The 24,020-nt window shown below is 36.3% G+C and overlaps 1 protein-coding gene across 1 annotated transcript; it reads left to right on the top strand.

Annotated features, from left to right (window-relative positions):
• The first annotated feature begins 883 nt into the window (after positions 1 to 883).
• On the top strand, positions 884 to 19,005 carry LOC144959350 (chymotrypsin-like serine proteinase). The gene is made up of 5 exons (XM_078891925.1): positions 884 to 990; positions 8,431 to 8,738; positions 12,512 to 12,720; positions 14,721 to 14,805; positions 17,745 to 19,005. Exons 2-5 carry the CDS (start codon positions 8,457 to 8,459, stop codon positions 18,111 to 18,113), a joined length of 945 nt encoding a protein of 314 aa, XP_078748051.1. The 5' UTR covers positions 884 to 990; positions 8,431 to 8,456; the 3' UTR covers positions 18,114 to 19,005.
• The last annotated feature ends 5,015 nt before the right edge of the window (positions 19,006 to 24,020 follow it).

Raw genomic sequence — 24,020 nt, 5'->3', positions numbered from 1 at the left:
CTAAGAAAGCCATGATTACTTTTTTCACCCCATCTGGACACACGTAAGTTAAAGGCAGACCACCCACGTCAATTCACACTGTCCTGAATAGAGAGCTACAACGCCTCCAAATTAACCAAGAATCAAAATTAATGGAAAATCTTATAAAATTTTGCCGAGGAGGAGTTATATACAAAAATGAATAATATGACGGCTTCAAACAATAACAAAATACCAACAATGGAACGTGTTGGGTTCAAATCCCTTCTTCAGCTAACAACAAAAAAAAAAACAACAATTAAAACATAAATACATTAATTGAAAAGAGAAAGGTGAGGGGGGGGGGGGGGCGCAATTTGACCAAAAAAAGGATCGTGGACGCAATTTAACCATTCCGTAGAAAAAGGGGGAGGGGGGGGGGGCGCATTTGGGGTATTTTCTAGTTTAGGCGAGGCGAGATCAGATGTGATGTATAATTAATAAATGGCTGTCTTTCAATCAAATAATATAGATACTGCTAGGAATATAAAAGCAACGGCATTGCGATAATCTTCGTCACCGGCAAATTTCGTGAACTTAAGATTAATAGAAAGGAAGGGGTTAGGAAGGGGGCGGGGAGGAGGAGGGGGGGGGGGGGTTGCGAATAAGCTTGGGGAGAAGAGGCGGGGTGGTGGGAGGTGAGCAAAATTTCTGAAAAAATACACGGGGTGGGAGGGGAGAGGGGAGAGGAGGGGTGGGGGAGAGGGGGGTGGATGGAGAGGGGGAAAGGGGGGGGGGGGGTCGTCTATTTGATACTGTAGGGCGTTCAGGAGTTGGCGATCGTTCATACTTTTTTACATGATTTCATATCAATATTGTATTGAACCTGACGTGTCAAGTTGACAATAAAAATTGCGTTGACTGTAATTTTTATGTCCATCGGCATAGATTAAGCTTTCCGAAGGTGGAAATCAGATTCACCGGCTACAGTTGAGCTGTGGATTGAACTACGGGCTTGTTTCAACACCGCGGGTAAGTGATATAACTTTTTTATCCATTCTCATCCTTATTTTCTTATCCCTTCTTATCAATAATAACTTTTTAATTTCTTATTTATTTTTCCTTTTTCTCGATTGCTAAAAAGGTATTCAGTCTAAAAACATGATGTTTAATAATAATAATAATAATAATAATAATAATAATAATAATAATAATAATAATAATAATAATAATAATAATAATATAATAATAATAATAATAATAATATAATAATAATAATAATAATAACAATAATAATAATAAAAGAAATATATAATAATAATAATAATAATAATAATAATAATAATAATAATAATAATAATAGTAATTCTCTTTATTCATCCCATAGCGGAAAATTGCCTCTAGGGTCTATTCCAAGGGAAGACTGGAATAACCCAGGCGTCAGCTGCAGTGCAGCGCCGCAAATATATATTTAATGCTATTAATTTTACATAATACTAATAATGGTAAAACTGATTGTGGTAATGATGATGATATAATATATCGAAAACATCGATACAATGATATTATAATTTTCTTTTATATATCATCGTTATCATCATTACTATTATGAGTTAATTTTGTGTGTGTGTGTGTGTGTGGGGGGGGGGGGGGGTTAAGATCGTTCTGATTCAGTTCGGGATGCCTCAATTGGATTCAATAGTCTGATGTCACGTCGCCCAGCAACGGCGGCCATCGTGGTTCTAAACAAAGAAAATCTGTACTTTATATTCTTCATGCGGGCTAGAACTTTTCATATGTCTTGTGATCAGAATGTGTAAAAGTCAAAACATGATCAGATTTATAATGTTTTTTTTTTCCCTCTGGATACGCCTTTATGTTCGTCGAAGAAATATTTCATAAGGGCGTCCGCCATTGTTCCGATAGTTTAGAGCCAGTTACTAAGTCACCATGCGTCATTACGAGGGGAAGTGACGTTACGACTGTTGGAGCGTATTGCCTCTCTAATCGTCTGTATCGTCCTTCCGCAATTCACCGTCCTTTGTAGTGGATGTGAATGACAGTAGATTTCCTTCGATTTAAGTTTTTGGTTATATATTTTTGACAAAGTGAATTGACATTGACGATTTGCCTTTATCCATGTTGGGGTTTAAAAAAAAAAAGATTCATTACTTTATTAGCTGGTATAGTTTTTTAAATCTTTTCCGAAACGATGTCCAAAAGGTCGTGATCTTGCCTCTAGGATTGAATAAATACGATCTTTCATTGCACTTTTTGTACAGTGCTATGTTGCTTATTTTTTGGGGGGTATCGAAAATTCACGACTCTTTTAAGCTGATCTTTGTGAAATCTGTCTATTTTATTGGTTCTTCGGTTCCGTGTAGTGCCCGTGTTCCGCTGGTGTACATAATAAATTCGAAGTGACTATTCTCACCCCCCGGATGCTAGTCTTCATAATAGTACACCCCCCGGATGCTAGTCTTCATAATAGTAGTCCACAATTGTTGTATGTTTAATCCAAAGGTTGTAATGCAGTAATTTGTTAAGTTTCTTGTCACAAGTTGCACAATTAAAAAAAAAAATCAAATCCAGTTTGCAAAAAGCCGGCGACGTTTTTTTCGGTAATCCAATCGGCCGGGGGGGGGGGGGGGGGGTGAGAATAGATGCAGCCTAAGAAATTATGGAGCAGGCATTGGTGTAAGATAAAGATCTGAACAAGTGTGCATGAAAGGTGCCAGACAAAGGAAGAAAGAAAAATAACAAAATTATTTTTTTTAAAGATCCCCCAAAAAATCATTCTACCTCGACTGTGGATCGAACCTCAGACCTCCTGATTACAGGTAATCAGAAGGTCTGAGGTTTGATCCCCAGTCCAGGTATACTGATGTTTTGGGGGATGTTTTTTTTTTCTTGACTTTTTCTGTTTTGCTGTCTCTGGTACCTTTCATACACACTTGTTAAGATCTTGTACATAAGCACCGATTTTAAAAGCGATGAATATAATTGGATTGTAGTGATCATTTGTCTCATTTCATCGTATTACATCCATAATATGTGACCCCTCGTCTCAAAACGGTATTATGTCGGGATGGGCCAGACACTAAAAACTCAAACTATAGTTAAACTGGTCAAAAATATGAAAAATATGAGCACAGTAAAATATGATATTCCTTCTCCTCTATAAAGCATATAAACTCAACTTAAACATGATATTTCAGGCTCCAAATTCCATTTTCAGCATCTTAATCATCCCGACTTAATACTGTTTTGAGACGAGGGGTCACATATGATTAATAATTTAATTTAGTGCGACCGGGGCTAAACTTCTCTTCTTTCTACGTCTTCTCTGTGACCTGTGAATTAGTGATCCTTCTTTTCCCCGTCTCTCCTCTCGTGGTTCATTGCTGAAGGTAGTGTCACATCTAAAATTGTCAGCGCTGACGTACAGTTAGTTTTTCTGTAAACTTTCTTGAATGACTTTTACACTGACTTGTTTGAGGTTAATAAAGTCAAGGTCGTCAGCATAGTAGCCAATTTCCATGGGGAATGTTAGATTAATTGACCAATTGGATTCAGTAGTCTAATGTCACGCCGCCCGCAACGGCGGCCATCTTGGTTCTAAACAAAGAAAATCATTACTTTTTATTCTTCATTCTGGCTAGAACTTTTCATATACCTTGTGATCAGAATGTGTAAAAGTCAAAACACGATCAAATTTATGGGGTTTTTTTTCCTCTGGAAACGCTTTTATGCTCGCCGGAGAAATATTTCATACGGCGTCCTCCATTGTTCCGATAGTTTAGAGCCAGTGTTACTAAATTACCATGCGTCATTACGAGGGGAAGTGAAGTTACGACTGTTGAAGCGTATTGCCTCTCTAATCGTCTGTATCGTCCTTCCGCATGCACCGTCCTTTGTAGTGGATGTAAATGACAGTAGATTTCCTTCGATTTAAGTTTTTGGTTATATGTTTTTGACAATGTGAATTGACATTGACGATTTGCGATTTTGGAAGTGACGTTAGGACTGTTGAAGAGTATTGATAATGATGATAATATTTAATTTGGTGTCGAATTGCCACAATTGTAACAAATTGAAAACGAAATGAATATGTTTATGTTGTGTATATCGCACGCGTGAAAGAGAGAGAGAGAGAGAGAGAGAGAGAGAGAGAGAGAGAGAGAGAGAGAGAGAGAGAGAGAATACGTAGGATGAAATATGTGTTCAATCGTATAGTAATCATATAACGTTATAACAAGTGCCATATTTATGGACAATAAAGATCTATTATTATTAATATTATTATCAAATTTCGTTGTTTTAAAAAAATTACAATTGGGCTGATGATACGGATTAACGCACTTCTATTAAAGCATTTTCTAGGTATAGGGAATGAGATTAGCGGAAGAGAGTCCCTTGATTGGACGTCACCTTAAGCCCCCCATAGACGCCGACATCCGCTGATAGCGGGACGGATGACCTATCGCTGTGACCCGATCCCTGCGTTTACCTCAGATGATTTTTGCCCACATACGGGGAGATATTTTTTTGAGGCGATCGGCGATCGGGGACGTGGCAGTATAAAAAAGTGGACAATTTTTTTCGGATTTTCGCTGTTTTCACGTCGGATTCGTGATCAGCGTCAAATTTACAATAGGTTTGATACTAAGAACTGTGTGTTTACTCCAAAAATTGGTGAAATTAGAAATAAATTTTAATTAATAGTGAGGCTATGTGGCCGACAGAACCGATCCCAGTTACTGTCTGTTATTCTATCTTTCGTCTTGCGCACAATAGTGATTACTTCTCACTAAATTATATCAATTAGACTGTTGAAGGAACGAAATTGACATCATTCCACTCTTTGTCATTGTATTAAGGCAGTCATTTTGGTAATTAGTTCTCACTAAATTATATCAATCAGACTTTTAACGTTCAAGGTTACTCGTAGTTTTGTGTGACTGTACGTTATTTCCGACTGGTGGATGTTGTGAGCATTTTACCTAAACTCATAGCATCAATAACCGTCCAAGATATTCGCATCATATGTAGCAATAGCTATAATAATCTAACATGTCGGAGAGAGGAGAGAGAGAGAGAGAGAGAGAGAGAGAGAGAGAGAGAGAGAGAGAAGAGAAAAGAGAGAAAAATTTACTTGCGCTATATATACCGCTATATTCAATAAAGGTGCTCAAATCACTTTATAAGGGTCTTTGGCCAACATAAAAACATGTTAGACGAGACATGACTGTTAAGCGATATTGCAATTGTTTCCCGACAGAGACGACGCTGTAAACATCGAGGTACTCATTTTAACAGTGAACAAGGTGAGAGAATGCGAGTAAAGAGCCTTTTCCAAGGATTCAATTATGCGCCACTCAGAGCGGGACTCGAATCCAGTACCGTCCGATCCAAAGGCGAGTGTCATTTCACAAGATCACATGCATAGCCGCACAAAAAAGTGATGAGAGAATAGATTCATATGTATTGAAGGAGGAGAGAGCGGATGGAGTGAGTAAAGTTCTTGGATATTTATAAAAGGAACCAAATTGACGTCACTCATCTCATTGTTGTTGTTTTTAGACACCCATTTTTATGATTAGTTCTCATTAAAATATATCAGACTATAACGTTCAAGTTCCATGTAGATCTTTGGGCTGGAGTGATATTTCTGGCTGGCGGACTTTGTGAGTATTTTAATTTAACACAGAGCATCAATAGAAGGAATGAATTTGACGTTAGTCAACCCGTTGTTATTGCTTTTAGACAGCATTTTATAATTAACTTATCACGAAGTTATATCAATCAGACAATGAACGTTCGCGTTTGCAGTTTTGTGTGTTAATATGTTATACCCCGATGGAGATGTCGTGAGTATTTTTCCAATACGCATAACATCAATACATTTGCAATCCGATTTAAGTTTAAAAGCAACGTAGACCACGGAAATGTTTCCATTTTGTGGACAATAAAGATTTTTTATCTATCGTCTTTATTATTATTATTATTATTATTATTATTATTATTATTATTATTATTATTATTATTATTATTATTATTATTATTATTATTATTATTATTATTATTATTATTATTTATAAAACAAATCGACAGTGTTCCAGTGGCAGGTTAAACGGGTACTCCTCGGGACTACTCGCATTCGCACCCCCCCCCCCCCCACCACACCACCACCACCACCACCACCACCACCACCACCACACCACCACACACACACACGCACACAGCTCTTTTTTTTTTTTTTTTTTTTTTGGGGGGGGGGCGTTGTTTGTAGATTATAATTCAAGGTTACAATGCCCACCCCTGTCATCGCGTAGTCAAGGCTTTTTGGCATCTGCCAATCCCAAATGTCTGTGTCAAGGTCGACCGTCATGTCGCGTCAACGGGTGAGGAGGAAAAAAAAAAAGAACTGGCATATTATTATATCATTACATTGAAAATTATGAAAACTATTTTTTATTTTGTATGAAATCCTTTATAAGTTTTACGATGAACAAGAACGAAACTTTTGCCATCTACCTCTTCCTGGCGCAACATTATAAAATATTATTTAAAAATATAACACAGCATTTGTTTGGCGCAATATCCACGTGCTCAAAGCGCTTTACAAGGGGTCCCAAGGCAACATCAATATTAGACTTGAAAGACGAGACATGACGCCTGTCAGGCGATGTGACATTTTTTCCCAACAAAGACAATGAACGGCCATGTTCTCATTTTACACCTGAGTACGGTGAGAGAATGTGAGTAAAGAGCCTTTTCCAAGGACTCAACTCTGCGCCACTCAGAGCGGGTCTCGAAACCTGAACCTTCCGATCCGAAAGCAAGAGTCATACCACTTGATCCATCACAAAACAGGGAGGGGCACTTTTCTGTCGGCCACATAGCCTCAATGTTAATTAAAATTTATTTCTAATTTCATCAATTTTTGGAGTAAAAACATAGTTCTTGGTATCAAACTTATTGTAAATTCGACGCTGATCACGAATCTGACGTCAAAACAGCAGAAATCCGAAAAAAATTGTCCAATTTTTTATACTGCCACGCCCCCGATTGCCGATCGCCTCGAAAAATATCCACACACATTGCGTTTTCACCCCGGTTTGCCTGATCGTGGTTCGAACGCCTATCAAAACCGTGCGTGTATGGAGCCTTTTACACAGAGAACGTCAATTTGGTTTTGCGCATGCGTCTCTCTCGTCCTCGCTTTCGGTGAAGTGTCTCAAGCCGCTTTCACCGGAAGCCAGGACGAGAGACGCATTCGCACAACCAACATGACATTCTCTCTCTAATAACTTTTCCGTCGGTGACGTCCAATCGAGGTACGCTACTCTTCCGCTAATCTCATTCCCTATAATATGACAAATAAAACAGAGCTCAAACTGAATCTTTATTATGATGCACCAATATTGCTTTAAAATTGATTTTCTTTTGAGGCACCAATTATTTTGGCCGTTATCTAGGTTTCCCATGTCAAAACCAGATAAATCTAACTTCCGATTTCTGAAACAATTCCTTCTATAATTTTAACACAGATTGACAGTTTATTTTAACGAAAACGGCTGGCATATCTATTTCTATGATGACTAATTTTTATGTTTTGTTCTGATAAGGACTTGGCAGGAAGCTATAATTTGTGGCACCAAACCACCGCCCCCACGCCTTTTTTAGTCCACTTGGGTTTTGTAAATGCTCTGATTCTATTTTGTGTGTTAATATCAAACATTTTGGAGTCCCTTTTGGTTATCCGGGCATATTATTATTAGTTCCCTTATGATGTCGTTCAGGTGAAGGCGATTTTCAAACGATTGATTGAAGATATTCGCTATATTATTTTCATCTCATAGTGGTAGTCCATACTTTTAGTAGTTCAACGTATTATACTCTAGTATTTTATTAATATCATTATTGTTATTACATAATTGTTAATATCATTAATATTATTATTGTTATTAAAATTATTATTATTATTATTATTATTATATTATTATTATTATTATTATTATTATTATTATTATTATTATTATTGTATTAAAATTATATTATTATTATTTAATATATTATTATTATTATTATTATTATAATAATAATAATAATAATAATAATAATAATAATAATAATAATAATAATAATAATAATAATAATAATAATATAATAATAATAATAATAATAATAATAATAATAATAATAATAATAATAATAATATTGTTATTATTATATTATTATTATTATTATTAGTAGTAGTAGTAGTAGTAGTAGTAGTAGTAGTAGTAGTAGTAGTAGTAGTAGTAGTAGTAGTAGTAGTAGTAGTAGTGGTAGTAGTAGTAGTAGTAGTAGTAGTAGTAGTAGTAGTAGTAGTAGTAGTAGTAGTAGTAGTAGTAGTAGTAGTAGTAGTAGTAGTAGTAGTAACATTACCTCATAAAATAATTATTCAATTTCTTCTGTTTTCGTCAGAACGATTGGCAGACACCGATATTGACATGGCTATTATTACGTTAACGATCATTGCCATGGTGCTTACCCCGGCTTTCACCTTCAGTGACAGTGTCATAGGCACTAAAGCTTCACTCTCAGACGCGGGTATAACGCGTTCAGTTCCAGAGCCTGCGATGACACTTCTAGAGAATATGGACATACCACAGCAAGACTGGAGTGGGGAGGAAGAAGAAGAAAACAGTGGAGAAGAGAAGCCAGGAAATCAGTTTGTAATCAAAGGCCACCCATCCTATCCAGCCATGTTTCAACATCAAGCCGCTATCATAGTAAGTTCAGAATTTCTAAAATGTTGTTAGGGAATAATAGAATTACATTTTTAACATAAAATGATGACTTATGATGAAAAAGAAATACAAAGACATTGAACTCAGAATTTCTAAAATGTTGTTAGGGAATAATAGAATTACATTTTTAACATAAAATGATGACTTATGATGAAAAAGAAATACAAAGACATTGAACTCTAATAGGAAGTCTGGAAATCATGTGGCTATCTATACAATGAGGGAATTGGAAATGTGCAAATATTATTGGATTCTTTCAAGGGTTTGGATTTATTAAATGAGTTTGTTTTTTTTTTTTTATCGCGTCAGATAATCACGAGTTTGATATAAAAAATATAACGAATTTGATCAATCCAAAGCCGTGAAACAATAACTTTATTCCATCCCTCAAAGTAATGTTCTTAGATTAATTAATTTGTGCGGCTATGTGGTCTATCTAGTGGTATGACACTCGCTTTCGGATCGGAAGGTCCTGGGTTCGAGCCTCACGCTCGGCGCATAGTTGAGTCCTTGGAAAAGGCTCTTTACTCACATTCTTTCACCGTACTCATGTGTAAAATGAGTACCTGGCCGTTAACAGTGTTGTCTTTGTCCGAAAAATTGTAATATCGCCTAACAGGCGTCATGTCCCGTCCTACAGGAGGGGCGATTTGGGTCTTTTCTAAAAAAAAATGATTTACCTATATTGGGCGGTTTTAATCATTCTGTATCGTCATTATAGGTTAAAAAACAACATTTATGGTGAAAATTTTTAATTATCTGTGTTGATAACCATTTTGCGATCTAATTTGGGGGTCTGACATAAAAAAATATAACAATCTAGTGGCAAACGTTCCACAAAAATAAATGAAGGAATGACCTCCATATTCTTCCCTCTTGTCAACACTGTACCATAGTGTGTCACTATAGAGAGATTTTACGGCTTTAGCTTATGGAATTTTTATTAGAACATTACAAATTTGAGAATCAAAATGTAATGTTATGACAAAATTGATGTAAAAAAATCAGATTTAGGATTATAATTTAAAATTCACATGTCTTATCAAAAAACTCTCTCTACGGTGACATAATAGATTATCTCTGAGATAACTGTGGAAATTTTCAGACAATTTCATTGAATAGATTCTGAGAAACGTTTGACACAGTTTCCCATACTCTTAGAAAAATGACAAATTGAGAAAATAGCAAAATGGCTTCCCGTTTTTCACACATTTCTTATTACTTGTACCATTTTCGACTGTGTATTTCGTGCCTTTATAGTCTACTTTAAGAATTTGGACTTCAATTATATTATTTCTAAGATAATAAAATATCATGTTCCAACAAAATCTGAAAATCAAAGTTTTGAAAGATTTTCCTAATAATTAGACCCAAACCGCCCCTTAAATGTTGCTGTTGACCAGGGACCCCTTGTAAAGGGCTTTGAGCACATTTAGTGGAAATTGCGCTATATAAAGCTCAATTATAATAATATATAATTATAATTATAATAAGTAATAACCAATAATTAATTTGTAAAAAAAATAGTTTAATGTATCTAGCTAATTTTGGTTGAAAGATAATGTAAAATGTGTCTTCTAAGCACTTATCGGATAATTTGGTAGATGTTGAGTATAACGGTGCGCTGGATGTAGTTTTCCGTGTAATATGTTGTATATTGCTTTCTTTTAGGTTCCAGATATATTTACTCAAGTGTGGTAGAGGGCCGTCTATGTATGTTTTTGGATGATGATTTGTGTAGATTTTATCTGGTTTTAAATGAGAATTCTACAAGATTGTTGGATTTCTTAATACATGCATTTTGCTTGTTGCATAGAGGGAGAGAGAGAGAGAGAGAGAGAGAGAGAGAGAGAGAGAGAGAGAGAGAGAGAGAAAGAGAGATAGTCTTGTAACTCTCATTGTGTGACATTAATTCAATATTAACAAAGCTTTAAAAAATGTCTATGTGCGAACACATAGCGTCATATATATATATATATATATATATATATATATATATATAGAGAGAGAGAGAGAGAGAGAGAGAGAGAGAGAGAGAGAGAGGAGAGCGATAGAGAGAGAGATAGGAGGAGATAGAGAAAAAGAGATAGAGAGAGTAGAGAAGAAGAGAGAGAGAGAGAGAGAGAGAGAGAGAGAGAGAGAGAGAGAGAGAGAGAGACCGATAGTCTTGTAACTCTCATTGTGTGGCATTAATTCAATATTACTTGACTTGACTTCGATGCCTTTCGCGTCTCGACCGAAAGATCGGGTCGCCTTGGCGGTTTCCAGTATTTCCTGTGTGAGGTCTCTCCAATATTGCCGGTCCTCTGCTAGGGTTCTCAGATTTTCAAGGTCCCCTGCCGTTATGAGACTAATGCTTTGTCCAAGTGTTGTGAGGTTTTTGTTAAGGATCACAGGGAGTGTTGTGATCGGTCTTCCTCTGAAAAGGTTCCCGTGTTTTTGGAAGTATCCCGACATGGCTTGGTGAGCTGGTATGTTTTTTGTCCCTGCTTAGTATGTGACCGTAAAAGTTGCCATCGTTGTTGTAAAATGTCAAGGGAGATTGGTCTTTCTTATCTGATCTTATAGAGTGATTCATTTGAGATCTTTTTTGGGTATTTGATGTCCAGTACCCTTCTTAGCTGTGTGCGATGGAAGGCATCCAGATGTTCTTCTTCGGATTTTGTCAACACCAAGTGCCGCAGTTATACAGAAGTACCGGTTTTACAAGAGCACGGTACAGTTTCAGTTTGGTTTTTCTCTTTATTTTGTCACCTCTAATCCATACATTGGTGAGTTTACTGAGTGCGGCAATATTAACAAAGTTTTAAATATGTCTATGTGCGAACACCTATCGATATTCGTCCGGGCGTCGGAGTAACCCATATCGCCATTCGTAATTTATTTTAAAATTGAGCTTTTATATAGCGCAATATCCACTAAACGTGCTTAAAGCGCTTTACAAGGGGTCCCTGGCCAACAACAACACATGACATGTTAGGACGAGACATGACACCTGTCAGGCGATATTACAATTGGGGGGGGGGGGGGCAGAGACAACGCTGCTAACGACCAGGTACTCATTTTACACCTGAGTACGGTGAGAGAATGTGAGTAAAGAGCCTTCTCCAAGGACTCAACTATGGGCCGAGCGAGGCTCGAACTCAGGACCTTCCGATCCGAAAGCGAGTGTCATACCACAAGACCACATAGCCGCACAAGTAGATAGACGGATAGAGGCTTCATTGATTACTGATGAAGATTCTTTTTATTTGAATGTCTCGATTTATCTGACATATTTCTAAAAAAAAAAAAAAAATCGTATTGCCCTAAACATCAAAATCCTACTGGAGAATGTAAATTAACTTAACTTAATTCTAGGAATATATATAATATGCGGTAATGTGCGGCTAAGTGGTCTAGTGATACGACACCCGCTTTCTGATCGGAAGGTCCTGGGTTCGAGCCTCGCGCTGGTCGCATAGTTGAGTCCTTGGAAAAGGCTCTTTACTCACATTCTCTCACCGTACTCAGGTGTAAAATGAGTACCTGACCGTGAACAGCGTTCACTTTGTCCGAAAAATTGTAATATCGCCTCACAGGCGTTATGTCCCGTCCTACATATTAAATGTTGCTGTTGACCAGGGACCCCTTGTAAAGAGCGTTGAGCAGGCTTAGTGGATATTGCGCTATATAAAAGCTCAATTAAAAAAAAATGAATTTTAATACTTTGATATCTTGGCGAATTTTGCTTTTATTTTTCTCCTAATCTGCAGGTGAATACATCATATGGATACTTCCAGATTTGTGGGGCTGTCCTAGTGGATGAAAGGCACGCCATCACCGCAGCTCACTGCACGAGATACTTTTTTGCGAACTTCTCTCTACCATACTTCATTGCTGTAGGCATCCATAATCGGAGCATGGGTCTCCTAAACCCGGGGTCGCAGATGGTCGCGGTGGATAACATCATAGAGCATCCAAAGTAACAACTTTTCTTGTAATAGTGATATACTGTCCCAAACCCGTGTTGTGTGTGTATGTGTGTACGTGTGTGTGTGTATATATATATATATATATATATATATATATATATATATATATATATTATATATATATATTATAATATTTACCACAATGTTGGAGTCAGTCTACATCAATGTTTCAGGCCTTTTCAGCCATCGTCAGGACTGTGTGTTACACGAGTTTGGTTTGTTGTCAGACGACGTGTGGAATTTGTGTATTCCGACACTAACTATCGGGTCTCTGTAGCTCAGGTGGTAGAGCCCTCGGTTCTTATGCAAAGGGACTGAGGTCAATCCCGGGCGATGTCGAGATTTATTTTTTTGCCTCCCCCCCCCCCCCCCCCCCCCCCCCCAACCCTGTCCACCCGGTGATTGCGTAAATAGGTCTGCTAGAACTGGCGGAAAGTGTTTTGGGATAAACTAGCATCCTATCCAAAGGGTAGCAAGCAATAGAAACCATAGAAACCGGGATAAACTTCGGCCCCATGGGCCTAATGTCTCTGAATGACTTTTTTGTTTGTTTGTTTGTTTTTAAGGGTTTTACGGCACTTGCAACACATTTATGTTTTATCAGCGCCAGTAAAAAGGAAGAAAATGGGATGGTTTGTTTTTGTTTTTTGTTTTTAAGGGTTTTACGGCGCTTGCAACATATTAAGGTCATATCAGCGCCAGTAAAAAGGAAGAAAATGGGATAGTAAAAAGTGCTAGAATTACAATTAAAGCACAAAAGAAAAGGTGAGACAAAGGGGAATTGGTTCAAATAGGGAACAGATGCACCGCAAAAGCACTTAGTTTGAGATCACCTAAAAATTTCATCCAGACAAGCACAGGCCCCAACTAAGAGGAATACACTCAAATGTTTACCAATCATATAATATAATATGTAAACTAAACATAATACAATGCATAACAGAAATATGATTTACAAGGAAAAAAATATCATCTCCCAAAACTATAACAATACATTTGACTGTTTCCCTCCCAGCCAAGGAACTCAGACAAGGATAGGACAAAACTAAGTTATCTCATTCTAAGACAATGACAGGAAACAATTGGAAAACGGTTATGGGGGGATAGAAGACACAGCATGTACCTCCCTGCCCACTATGGGAGGTCAGGATCCCCACCCAGAAAATGGGATGGTAAAAAGTTCTAGAATTATGATTAAAGCACCCAAGAAAAAGTAAGACATAGGGGAACTGGGAACAAATAAGGATCAGATGTAGATTCCAAGAGCATACCACAATGTACTTAGTTTGAGATCACCTATAAGTCTCATCCGGACACGAGCACAAAATCCAACAAAGAGGAATTCACTCAAATGCTTACATTATACATTCAAAATAACAAATATAATAATACATAACAGAGAGATGATTGACAGGGAAAAAATATCATCTCCCAAAACAATAACTATGAATTTGACTTTCTCTCCCAGCTAGGACTCCGGCCAGGGCCAAAACAAAACCAAGTAATCTCATTCCAAGACAAAGACAGAAAGCATATTATTGGAATACAGTTATAAGGGGATAGAAGACACGGTATGTACCCCCTTATCTACTTTGGAAGGTCAGGAACCCCACCCAGACAACAACCCTTAACATTAACATGCAGGACGAGACATAACGCCTGATAGGCCGAAATTACAATATTTACCGACTCTCAACGGCCATTACTCATTAAAAACCTGAGTACGGTGACAGAATGAGAGTAAAGAGCCTTTTCCGAGGATTCAACCATGCGTCACTCAGAGCAGCAGGTCTCGATCCCCGGACCCTCCGATCCGAAGGCGGGAGTCATATCACATGACAAGACCAGGTATTTTTTCGGGTTACAGAAGCATCCAAACCGGTGTGTAATTGTTCGAAAATGTATTTAAAAATTGGCACTTTTATGTGTAAAATTGATGTACATTTCGATTATTAAAAGAAAATTATACTCTTTAATTTCCAAAATACAGGTTTGATGATTCAAAACCCGGGATTCCCCATGACATTTCGGTGATACATTTTGCCTCAAATATAACAGAGAACTCATATGTACAAGTAAGTTGTTTTCCACAACACCTTATAATAATAATATGAATTTTAAAAAAAGCAATAATGATATTGATAATAATGATGATAATGATATTATTGATAATGATTATCATGATGATAATGATAATGAAAATGATAATAATAATAATAATAATAATAATAATAATAATAATAATAATAATAATAATAATAATAATAATATTAATATTAATAATATTAATATTAATAATAATAATATATAATAATAATAATAATAATAATAATAATAATAATAATAATAATATAATAATAATAATAATAATAATAATAATAATAATAATAATAATAATAATAATAATAATAATAATAATAATAGAAACCAACAAATGCTACAACTACTATCATTACTACTACTACTACCACTACTACTACTACCACTACTACTACTACCACTTCTACTACTACTACATACTACAACAACTACTACTACTACTACTACTATACTATCTACTACTATGCTACTACTACTGCTACTACTACTGCTATACTATACTACTACTACTACTACTATACTACTACTACTACTACTACTACTACTACTACTACTGCTACAACTGCTAATGTTGTTAAGACTTTTATTTCTACTACTACTACTACTACTACTACTACTACTACAACCACTACAACTACTACTACTACTACTAATACTACTACTACTACTACCATCACTACTACCAGTACTACCAGTACTACTACTGCCACCACCACCAACACTACTACTACTACTACTACTTACTACTATACTACTAAACTACTACTACTACTACTAATGTACATGACTACAACTGCTATTAACTTACTACTATACTACTACTACTACTACTACTACTACACTAACAACCACTACTACTACTACTAGTATTACTACTACTACTACACACTATCTACTACTACTACTACTACTATACTAACTACTACTTACTACTACTTACTACTTACTTACTACTCTACTACTACTACTACTACTACTTCTACTACTACTACTACTACTACTACTACTACTACATCTGCTACTAATACATCTGCTAATGTTGCTGTTACTATTACTTCTACTAAGACTGCCACAACCAGCTGTTTCAGTTCTGTCATATGGGTGTTTTGTGGAGAGTTTCTTGACTACGTCATTTTACAAGCCGAGTAAGAGTAAGATTATGAAACCGTTAGGGAGGTTAGAATTTTCTAACAGCGGTCGCCATTTAACTGTTGAAGACAGAAGGCACTTTGTAACAAGGCTAAAGTCGAAGCAGAGCAGTCCAATGTTATATCAAATGGCTAGATTTCACAGTGAACTGAGTGTTTTTGAATAATGACTGCAGGTTCGTCCATTTTTATGAGAAATTAAGTTTGAAGTCTTTTACTATACGCACTTGATAAATGCTTAATCAGTCAGTATAAGAACCTGTTCTGTCGTACCGAAAGCAAGAAATATAATCGAGACCCAGAGAATCTGATTCCATTCCCGACCTTTTCAATTATTATTTATATTAGCAATGACTATCCCGCACAAATCTTTCTTTGGGCCTCTTTTTAGCTCACGAAGTGCCTGAATTCGCGACAAAATATGGGACGAAGCTGTTTCGTATATGCTATTAAAAAAAATTAATTACGACGCTGTTTATTGATGAATATGACTGAAAGTTGGCACACAGTTTAAAAAAAGGTCATTTTAGATTATGTCAAGCGAAAAAACTCGTACGATTACCAGTAGACCGTTAAAAATAGATTTTTACTCTTTGGAGTAAAATATTTCTAAAACTACCGGGCGTGGAGGTTTTGTCGCTGACAAGGTAATACATGAACATTACTTCTTTTTGGTTGTAAAATTTCATATGAATATGACGAGTGCTTTTCCCGTATTTTACAAAACACCATCTTAATTTGCTCTTCATTCGTAAAAGACAGAAAGCCATTTTGCCCCCCTACAGCCCGAATCACAATACAAGTTCAAAACGATTTGGCACCAAACTGAGCGGCTGAGCGGGTCGTGGCAAAGCGCTTTCTGATTGGTTGACCTCGTTTTAAAGTTCATGACTAGTCAAAATGTCTGCGCGGTCTCACTGGCAGAAGGGTGTTTTATCGTCTGCCATTGCGTTTGGGTTCAATAAACAGCTGATAATTTGACTGTTTAATTTAGGCTACAAAAATTTAAGAAATTATAATGTTAAAAGTTTTCGATTTCAATAAAATCTACAATTTCAGCATGGCTTTAATTATTGTGTTCCAAGTCACGTTCCACCAGTAACCTTTGTCCCCTTGTCCAATTTCTCTTTTCCTTCTATATTTCTTTCGTTTATGTACGCAATCTCTCACCCTCCTCTCTCTCTCTCTCTCTCTCTCTCTCTCTCTCTCTCTCTCTCTCTCTCTCTCTCTCTGTTATATACCATCCAGCTCTAAAATTATATAAGTTAGAACTTTTCTAATGTTTTCACCATATTCTCTGTCAAATTTGCCATAAAATTGCCAAGTTTCAAAGGTCGAAAAAAAATGCCGAAAAAGCGTCCCATATTTTCGCGTTTATTTTCCTCTTTGCGGGTCATCCAAATAAATGACACCTTTGAAACTGCATAACTTGTTTATTTATGAATGGATTTTCACAATTCAAAAACATTTTTACTCAGTGGATATAGGGCTTTGACTTCAGAAAAAAATTTTCCTCAAAAAAAGAAATAAATATTTTTCATCGTCATTGCTAATTTATATAGATGGAACGAAATTAACGTTTGTAATTGTTTTATTCAACCTCATTTTAGTAATTTGTTCTCGCTAAATCCTATTAATCAATTCTATAATCGGTTAAGGTTACACATAGTTTGGTGTGAATGTACGCTATATCCGGCTGGCGGATGTGGTGAGTATTTTACATAAATGCATAACATCAATACATGTCATATGTCTTTCGTTGTCAGTTTGCTGAACTAGCAACACCTGCAGATGGAGATTTCGCATATCACCTGTGCTCGGTCTCTGGCTGGGGTTTTACCGAGTATGGGCGTCCTGATATTCTGCAATTTGGATACCAGTATATTCCAACGATTGACGACTGTCGACGCTTCTGGGCAATCATAGGTGACACCGGCATTGCTAAGAAACGACACATTTGCGGCTACTATTATCCAACATCGGGATGTTTCGGCGACAGTGGCGGCCCTTTGACTTGTGGTAATGTCGTCGCAGGTCTGGTGTCCTGGGGGCTTAGTTCATGCTCTGGGTGTTTCCCTACTGTGTACACACGTGTTAGCTCCCACTATCACTGGATTCAGAAGAAAATAGCATAATAAAGGGGGAAAACAGAGAAACAAACTTATAATCACTCTTGATAATCAAGTTCCTATTATAACTTTACTATTGTAATCTTTATGCCATGCGTGCCATTGTATTGAGGCTTGAAAGTAACAATCAATATATTATTTTAAGAATCGGTTTATCTCGTTTCGTAGCGATATCTGTATTAAAATGATTATTTGAAGGTCCTATTTGTAAGACATGTCAAAAAAATAAATATCGAATAATTACGGAAATTACTTATAACACACCTCGTTGTAAACAAAAGGAGGTTATTCAATGAAGACCCCTATTGCCAACTGTTGGATTCGTGTCCGGGAATTAAATGAATGCGTCCAATATTTCTCTTAGAAACACAATGTCCTATTGCAGCTATTTATTAAATAATAGATTAAACCGACACAAAATATTATTGTTCATTACAACGATGTCAAACTAGGTCCATAATCGGGTTCGGATGTCAGACCTGCGTATTATATTTAAACGTCCGTTTAAACCCATTGTTTGATTTTGTGAACTGAAACAAAAATGTATCAAGTATTTGTTAACGTAAACAAAAACCCAAAAAAGTAAAATGGACGAAAAAAGCATTGATGGTCTTTTTGTTACAGAAAATAAAATTTAGAAAATGATGTTATCGGTATATTTGTTGTTCGTTTTAATGTCTGGAAATGAATGTTGTCTTTATCCATCCGTCTTTTTAAATCTTTTGGAGAAAACTCAATAATTTGATTAAGAACGTAAATGCTCGTAATAATTTATATTCTTTTTCGGCATTTTTTGTGTGCTTTTTTTGTTATTCGTTTTGTTTTTGTTTATTTGTTCTTAATGCATAAGAAGATTTCAATGTTAGAGTTCAATAAAGTCTTGCACAATTATAAAAAATGCGACTGGATTATTTTTATGTGTCTTTTGTTGGAACCGACAGACTCAGTCCTAGTCATTATTCGTTTATAGAAAAAAAAACTGGTAGAGAATGAAGACCATTACGAACTGGCCCTCGTCTATATTAATTATTACACTACTGTATTTAGGAAATTAAGATAGATAGAGACAAACCTTTTCAGCCTTCAGCGATCAAAACAGATCTTGCAAAAATGTCTGTAGGTGCGAGAAAATTAATCTGTTTTGTTTTTAAGAGTTTTACGGCGCTTGCAATACATTTAGGTTATATCAGCGCCAATAAAAAGGAAGAAAATGGGATAGTAAAAAGTTCTAGAATTACAATTAAAGCACCCAAGAGAAGGTAAGACAAAGGGGAATTTCTTCAAATTATAGGAAACAGATGTAGATTCCAAGAGCACACTACCAAAGTAGTTAGTTTGAGATCACCTAAAAGTCTCATCCAGACTCAAGCACAGGTCCCCACTAAGAGGAATACACTCAAATGTTTACAAATCATATATAATATGTAAACAAAACATAATACATTACATAACAGAGAGTTGATTTACAAGGACAGAGTATCATCTCCCAAAACTAACTATACATTTGACTGTTTCCCTCTCACCAAGGGTATCCGGTCAGGGCCAGGACAAAACCCAAGTAATCTAATTCCAAGACAAAGACAGAAAGCTAGTTGGAAAACAGATATAGGGGAATAGAAGACAGAAAGTAATATATATTCAAATAGAATCGTCTCTCAAACATAAACATTTGACAGTTTCCCTATCAGATAAGGACTCCGACAAAACCCAGGACAAAACAGAGCAATCCCATTCCATGACAAAAGACGGAGCGCAACTCAAAAAACATATAATTTAAGGAGATAGAAGGCACAGCAGGTGACCTCCTGCCCATCATGGAAGGTCAAAGGACCCCATCCATGAGGCAAGAATGTGCGGCTATGTGGTCTTATGGTATGACACTCGCTTCCGGATCAGAAGGTCCTGACAGGGGAGCAACAGTTTCTCGCTGTTTATTTAAAAAAACACAGTGGGCTTTGTTTTTAAGAGTTTTACGGCGCTTGCAACACATTTAGGTCATATCAGCGCCAGTAAAAAGGATGAAAATTGGATAGTAAAAAGTTCTAGATGTACAATTAAAAGGACTGGAGGAAAAAGTAAGATAAAGGTGAATGGTTCAAATGGGGTACATAATATATTCCAAGAGCACACTATCAATGTACCCTACTTAGTTTGAGATCACCTAAAAGTCTCATCCAGTCACAAGCACATGTTCCCACAAAGAGGAATACACTCAAATGTTTTACAAATTGTATATATTATAAAGAAACATAATACAGTGCATCAGAGAGAGGTGATTTACAAGGAAAAAATATCATCTCCCAAAACTAACTATACATTTGAATGTTTCCCTCCCACTCCCAGCCTGGGTATCCGGCCAGAGCCAGGACAATACCAAGTAATCTCATTTCAAGATAAAGACAGAAAGCAAGTTAGAAAACAGATTAGGGGGATAGAAGGCACGGTATGTACCTCCCTGCCCACTATGGGAGGTCAGGAACCCCACCCAGACAGTGGACTTTGATTTGCAATATAATGAAAGCAAATGACAACAACTTTCAATAAAATAGGAATATATTTATTTTGTTTTGCTTTGCAACTTTCGTGATACTTAAGACTCGGGTACGGCATATTAGATTAGGATGTAACAAAATTTACTGTACGACTGTAAAAAGTTCTAGAATTACAATTAAAGCATCCATGAAATGGTAAGACAAAGGGGAATTTGTTCAAATAGGAAACAGAAGTAGCTACCAAGAGCACACTAGCAAAGTACTTAGTTTGAGCTCACCATCTCATCCAGACACAAGCACAGGTCCCCACTAAGAGGAACACACTCAAATGATTACAAATACACACACACACACACACACACACACACACACACATTATATTATGTGTTGTGCACTGCGTGCTTCTTCACAAAACCCTACCCAGAACAAAGAAGCAAAGCCACATGAAAATATGTTTTTGAAAACGATATAGGATGAAAGAACAAGCATACGCCCCCTGAGAGTCGGGGTGGGACGTGGGAAAGGGGGGGGGGAGGGTGGTAGGAATTGTGCACAGCATTTCTATGCAAAATAAGTGGATAACCTAAGTCCAATTCCAGTATAAGGAGACAAAGCCACATGAAAAGACCAATAACTGATATATAGTGATAGAATAGACAGTTTGTCCATAGACAACCAACAAAAAAATGGGGGGAGAGGGTTCGCAACGTTCCTCCACACAAAAGGGATACCCAAAGTCTCACGTCGTTTATTACATTTATTGAATTTAAACCAAAAGAGAAATTGGGGTTTTACAAATACCCTTTGTGTGAAATAGTATTTCTCACACGCTGCCCCCTTCAGCCCAACTAACTTGGAGAAAAGACTCCCAGAAGGATAATTGAACAATATCTTTTTTTTTTTAATTGGAACATTTATATAGATCTATAGATTAGATCAAAGACTGGATCGCTCTTCCCGAATCATGGGTGGTCACAGCAGATTCATACACCTTCAAGCGAAGATTATCTTGTTTGTTTGTTTGTTGATTTAGGTCTCTTCCAACACAATTGAGGTTATATGAGAGACCGCTGAAACAAAAAAACAAGCAATCTAACAAAAATAGTACAATGTCAATCAAAATCATAACCTAAAGATATAAGCTAAATTATAAATAACCAAGAACAAACAGGCAGAGGATTTACAGGAAAAAAAAATCCCTGTCAAAAATACAATCACAAACCAAGAAGCAGGATAGGCTAGTAAAGAGAAGAAGAAACGACATCACTATCGGATCGTACACCCATGCGAACATCATATGTATATGATTCAAGGGTGATGCTCCCATCCAACCACCGCGAAGATTATCAAACTACTTTAATCTAAACATCAACAATGACTGCTACATTCAACGAACTCTCTCCGCCCTCGAATACAAATACTCAGAATTGAGTCGACTTCGTGTAAAATTCAGATTCAGATTCAGATTCAGATCCAGAGCCAGATCACAAAGCTACATGAAAAAAAGATCATATCAAGTCGATTAAAATGGAACAACATATAATATTGATACAGTATATTAAGTTAAATTACTCAAAATGTTTATAATCTAGTTGACATAAATTAGTGAGAACTAATCATTGAAATGGCTGTCTAAAATCAATTTTTAAAAATCTGAGCGACTTCAAGTTCGTTCCATCTAAATAAAGCCTAAGACAGGACCTACTGTTATCATCCACCGAACGATCTTCCCCGAGGGAAAGAATTACACATACGTAACAAAGACATTATTGCAGTATTGTATTGTAGGGCCATAATCCCTTGTTAACCAGACGTATTATCCAATGATATAATACAATATGCTTGCGCGCACAGACACCCACACACATACACACACAGACATACACATACACACACACGCACATACACACACACGTACACACACAAACACACACACACACACACACACACACACATTAGCGCGCGTGCACAATACATTCAAAATTATAAACTCATTTTATAAAATACACGCTTATCTTCAATTTAAAAATTAATTGTAATTTTTTTTCTGTGATAAACTACTGCTTTTCTTCGGGTCTCTCACTCAATAAGATTATGTAATATAATTGTACAATCAGAACTTATAAAATTGTTATAAAATAAATATCCCGTAACTCAAATATAACCGGTGTCAGCAACATTTTTAGGCTACAGAGCCACGCAATTTATGTATATTTCTCCAGCAGTGTAAACACACCGGTCATGCTCTCCTCGGAATAAAGAGATTGAAAAAGATCAAAGAGACTAAGACATATCTTACTACAGAGCATTTATACCGTGGGAAATTTGATCTTGTTTTTAAGGGTTTTTTACGGCGCTTGCAACACATTTAGGTTATATCAAAGCCAGCAAAATGGAAGAAAATGGGATAGTAAAAAGTTCTAGAATTACAATTAAAGCACCCAAGAAAAAGTAAGAAATAGGGGAACAAATAGGGATCAGATGTAGATTCCAAGAACATACCACCAATGTATTTAGTTTAAGATCACTTATAAGTCTCATCCGGATACAAGAACAAAATCCAACAAAGAGGAATACACTCAAATGCTTACATTATACATTCAAAATAACACATATAATAATACATAACAGAGAGATGATATACAAGGAAAAAAATATCATCTCCCAAAACATTAACTATGCATTTGATTGTTTCCCTCCCAGCTAGGACTCCGGCAACGGTCAGGACAAAACCAAGTTATCTCATTCCAAGACAAAGACCGAAAGCATGTTGGAAAACAGATATAAGGGGATAGAAGACACAGTATGTATCCCCCTGTCCACTATGGGAGGTCAGGAACCCCACCCAGAAAGATCGTATCAAGCCGTATAAAATGGAACAGCATACAATATTGATACGGTACATTATGCTAAAATAATCAAGAGTGTTTATAGTCTGGTTGACAGAAATTAGTGAGAACTAATTGAAATGGCTGCCTAAAATCAATAACAAAAAATCTGAGTGACGTCAAGTGCGTTCCATCTATATAAAGCCAAAGACAGGACCTACTGTTATCATCCACTGAACGAACTTCCCCGAAGGAAAGAATTACACATACGTAACAAAGACATAATAGCAGTATTGTATTGTAGGGCCATAATCCCTTGTTAGCCAGACGTATTATCCAATATAATACAACATTATTGTACGCACAGACACCCACACACACACAGACATACACACACACACGTACACACACACGTACACACACACAATACATTCAATATTATAAACTTTAATTTTATAAAATACACGCTTATCTTCAAATTTAAAAATGAATTGTAAATTTTTTTGGTGTGATAAACTACTGCTTTTCTCCAGGTCTCTCACTCAATAATAAAATGTAATATAATTGTAAAATCAATCAAAAATTATAAAATT

The sequence above is a fragment of the Berghia stephanieae genome, chromosome 13, assembly GCF_034508935.2.
Source record: "Berghia stephanieae isolate SIO BIC M18660-M18661 chromosome 13, UCSD_Bste_1.3, whole genome shotgun sequence".
Classification (NCBI taxonomy): domain Eukaryota; kingdom Metazoa; phylum Mollusca; class Gastropoda; order Nudibranchia; family Aeolidiidae; genus Berghia; species Berghia stephanieae.
Note: the sequence above shows the minus strand (reverse complement) of the source record. Positions and strands in the feature narration are given on the sequence as shown.

Bases quoted from the DNA above. Each gene is read 5' to 3' on its own strand.
- LOC144959350 (XM_078891925.1), top strand. From the start codon at position 8,457: ATGGCTATTATTACGTTAACGATCATTGCCATGGTGCTTACCCCGGCT. The intron at 12,721-14,720 runs GTAACAACTTTT...TCCAAAATACAG, and splicing joins AACATCATAGAGCATCCAAA to GTTTGATGATTCAAAACCCG. The intron at 14,806-17,744 runs GTAAGTTGTTTT...TTTCGTTGTCAG, and splicing joins CAGAGAACTCATATGTACAA to TTTGCTGAACTAGCAACACC.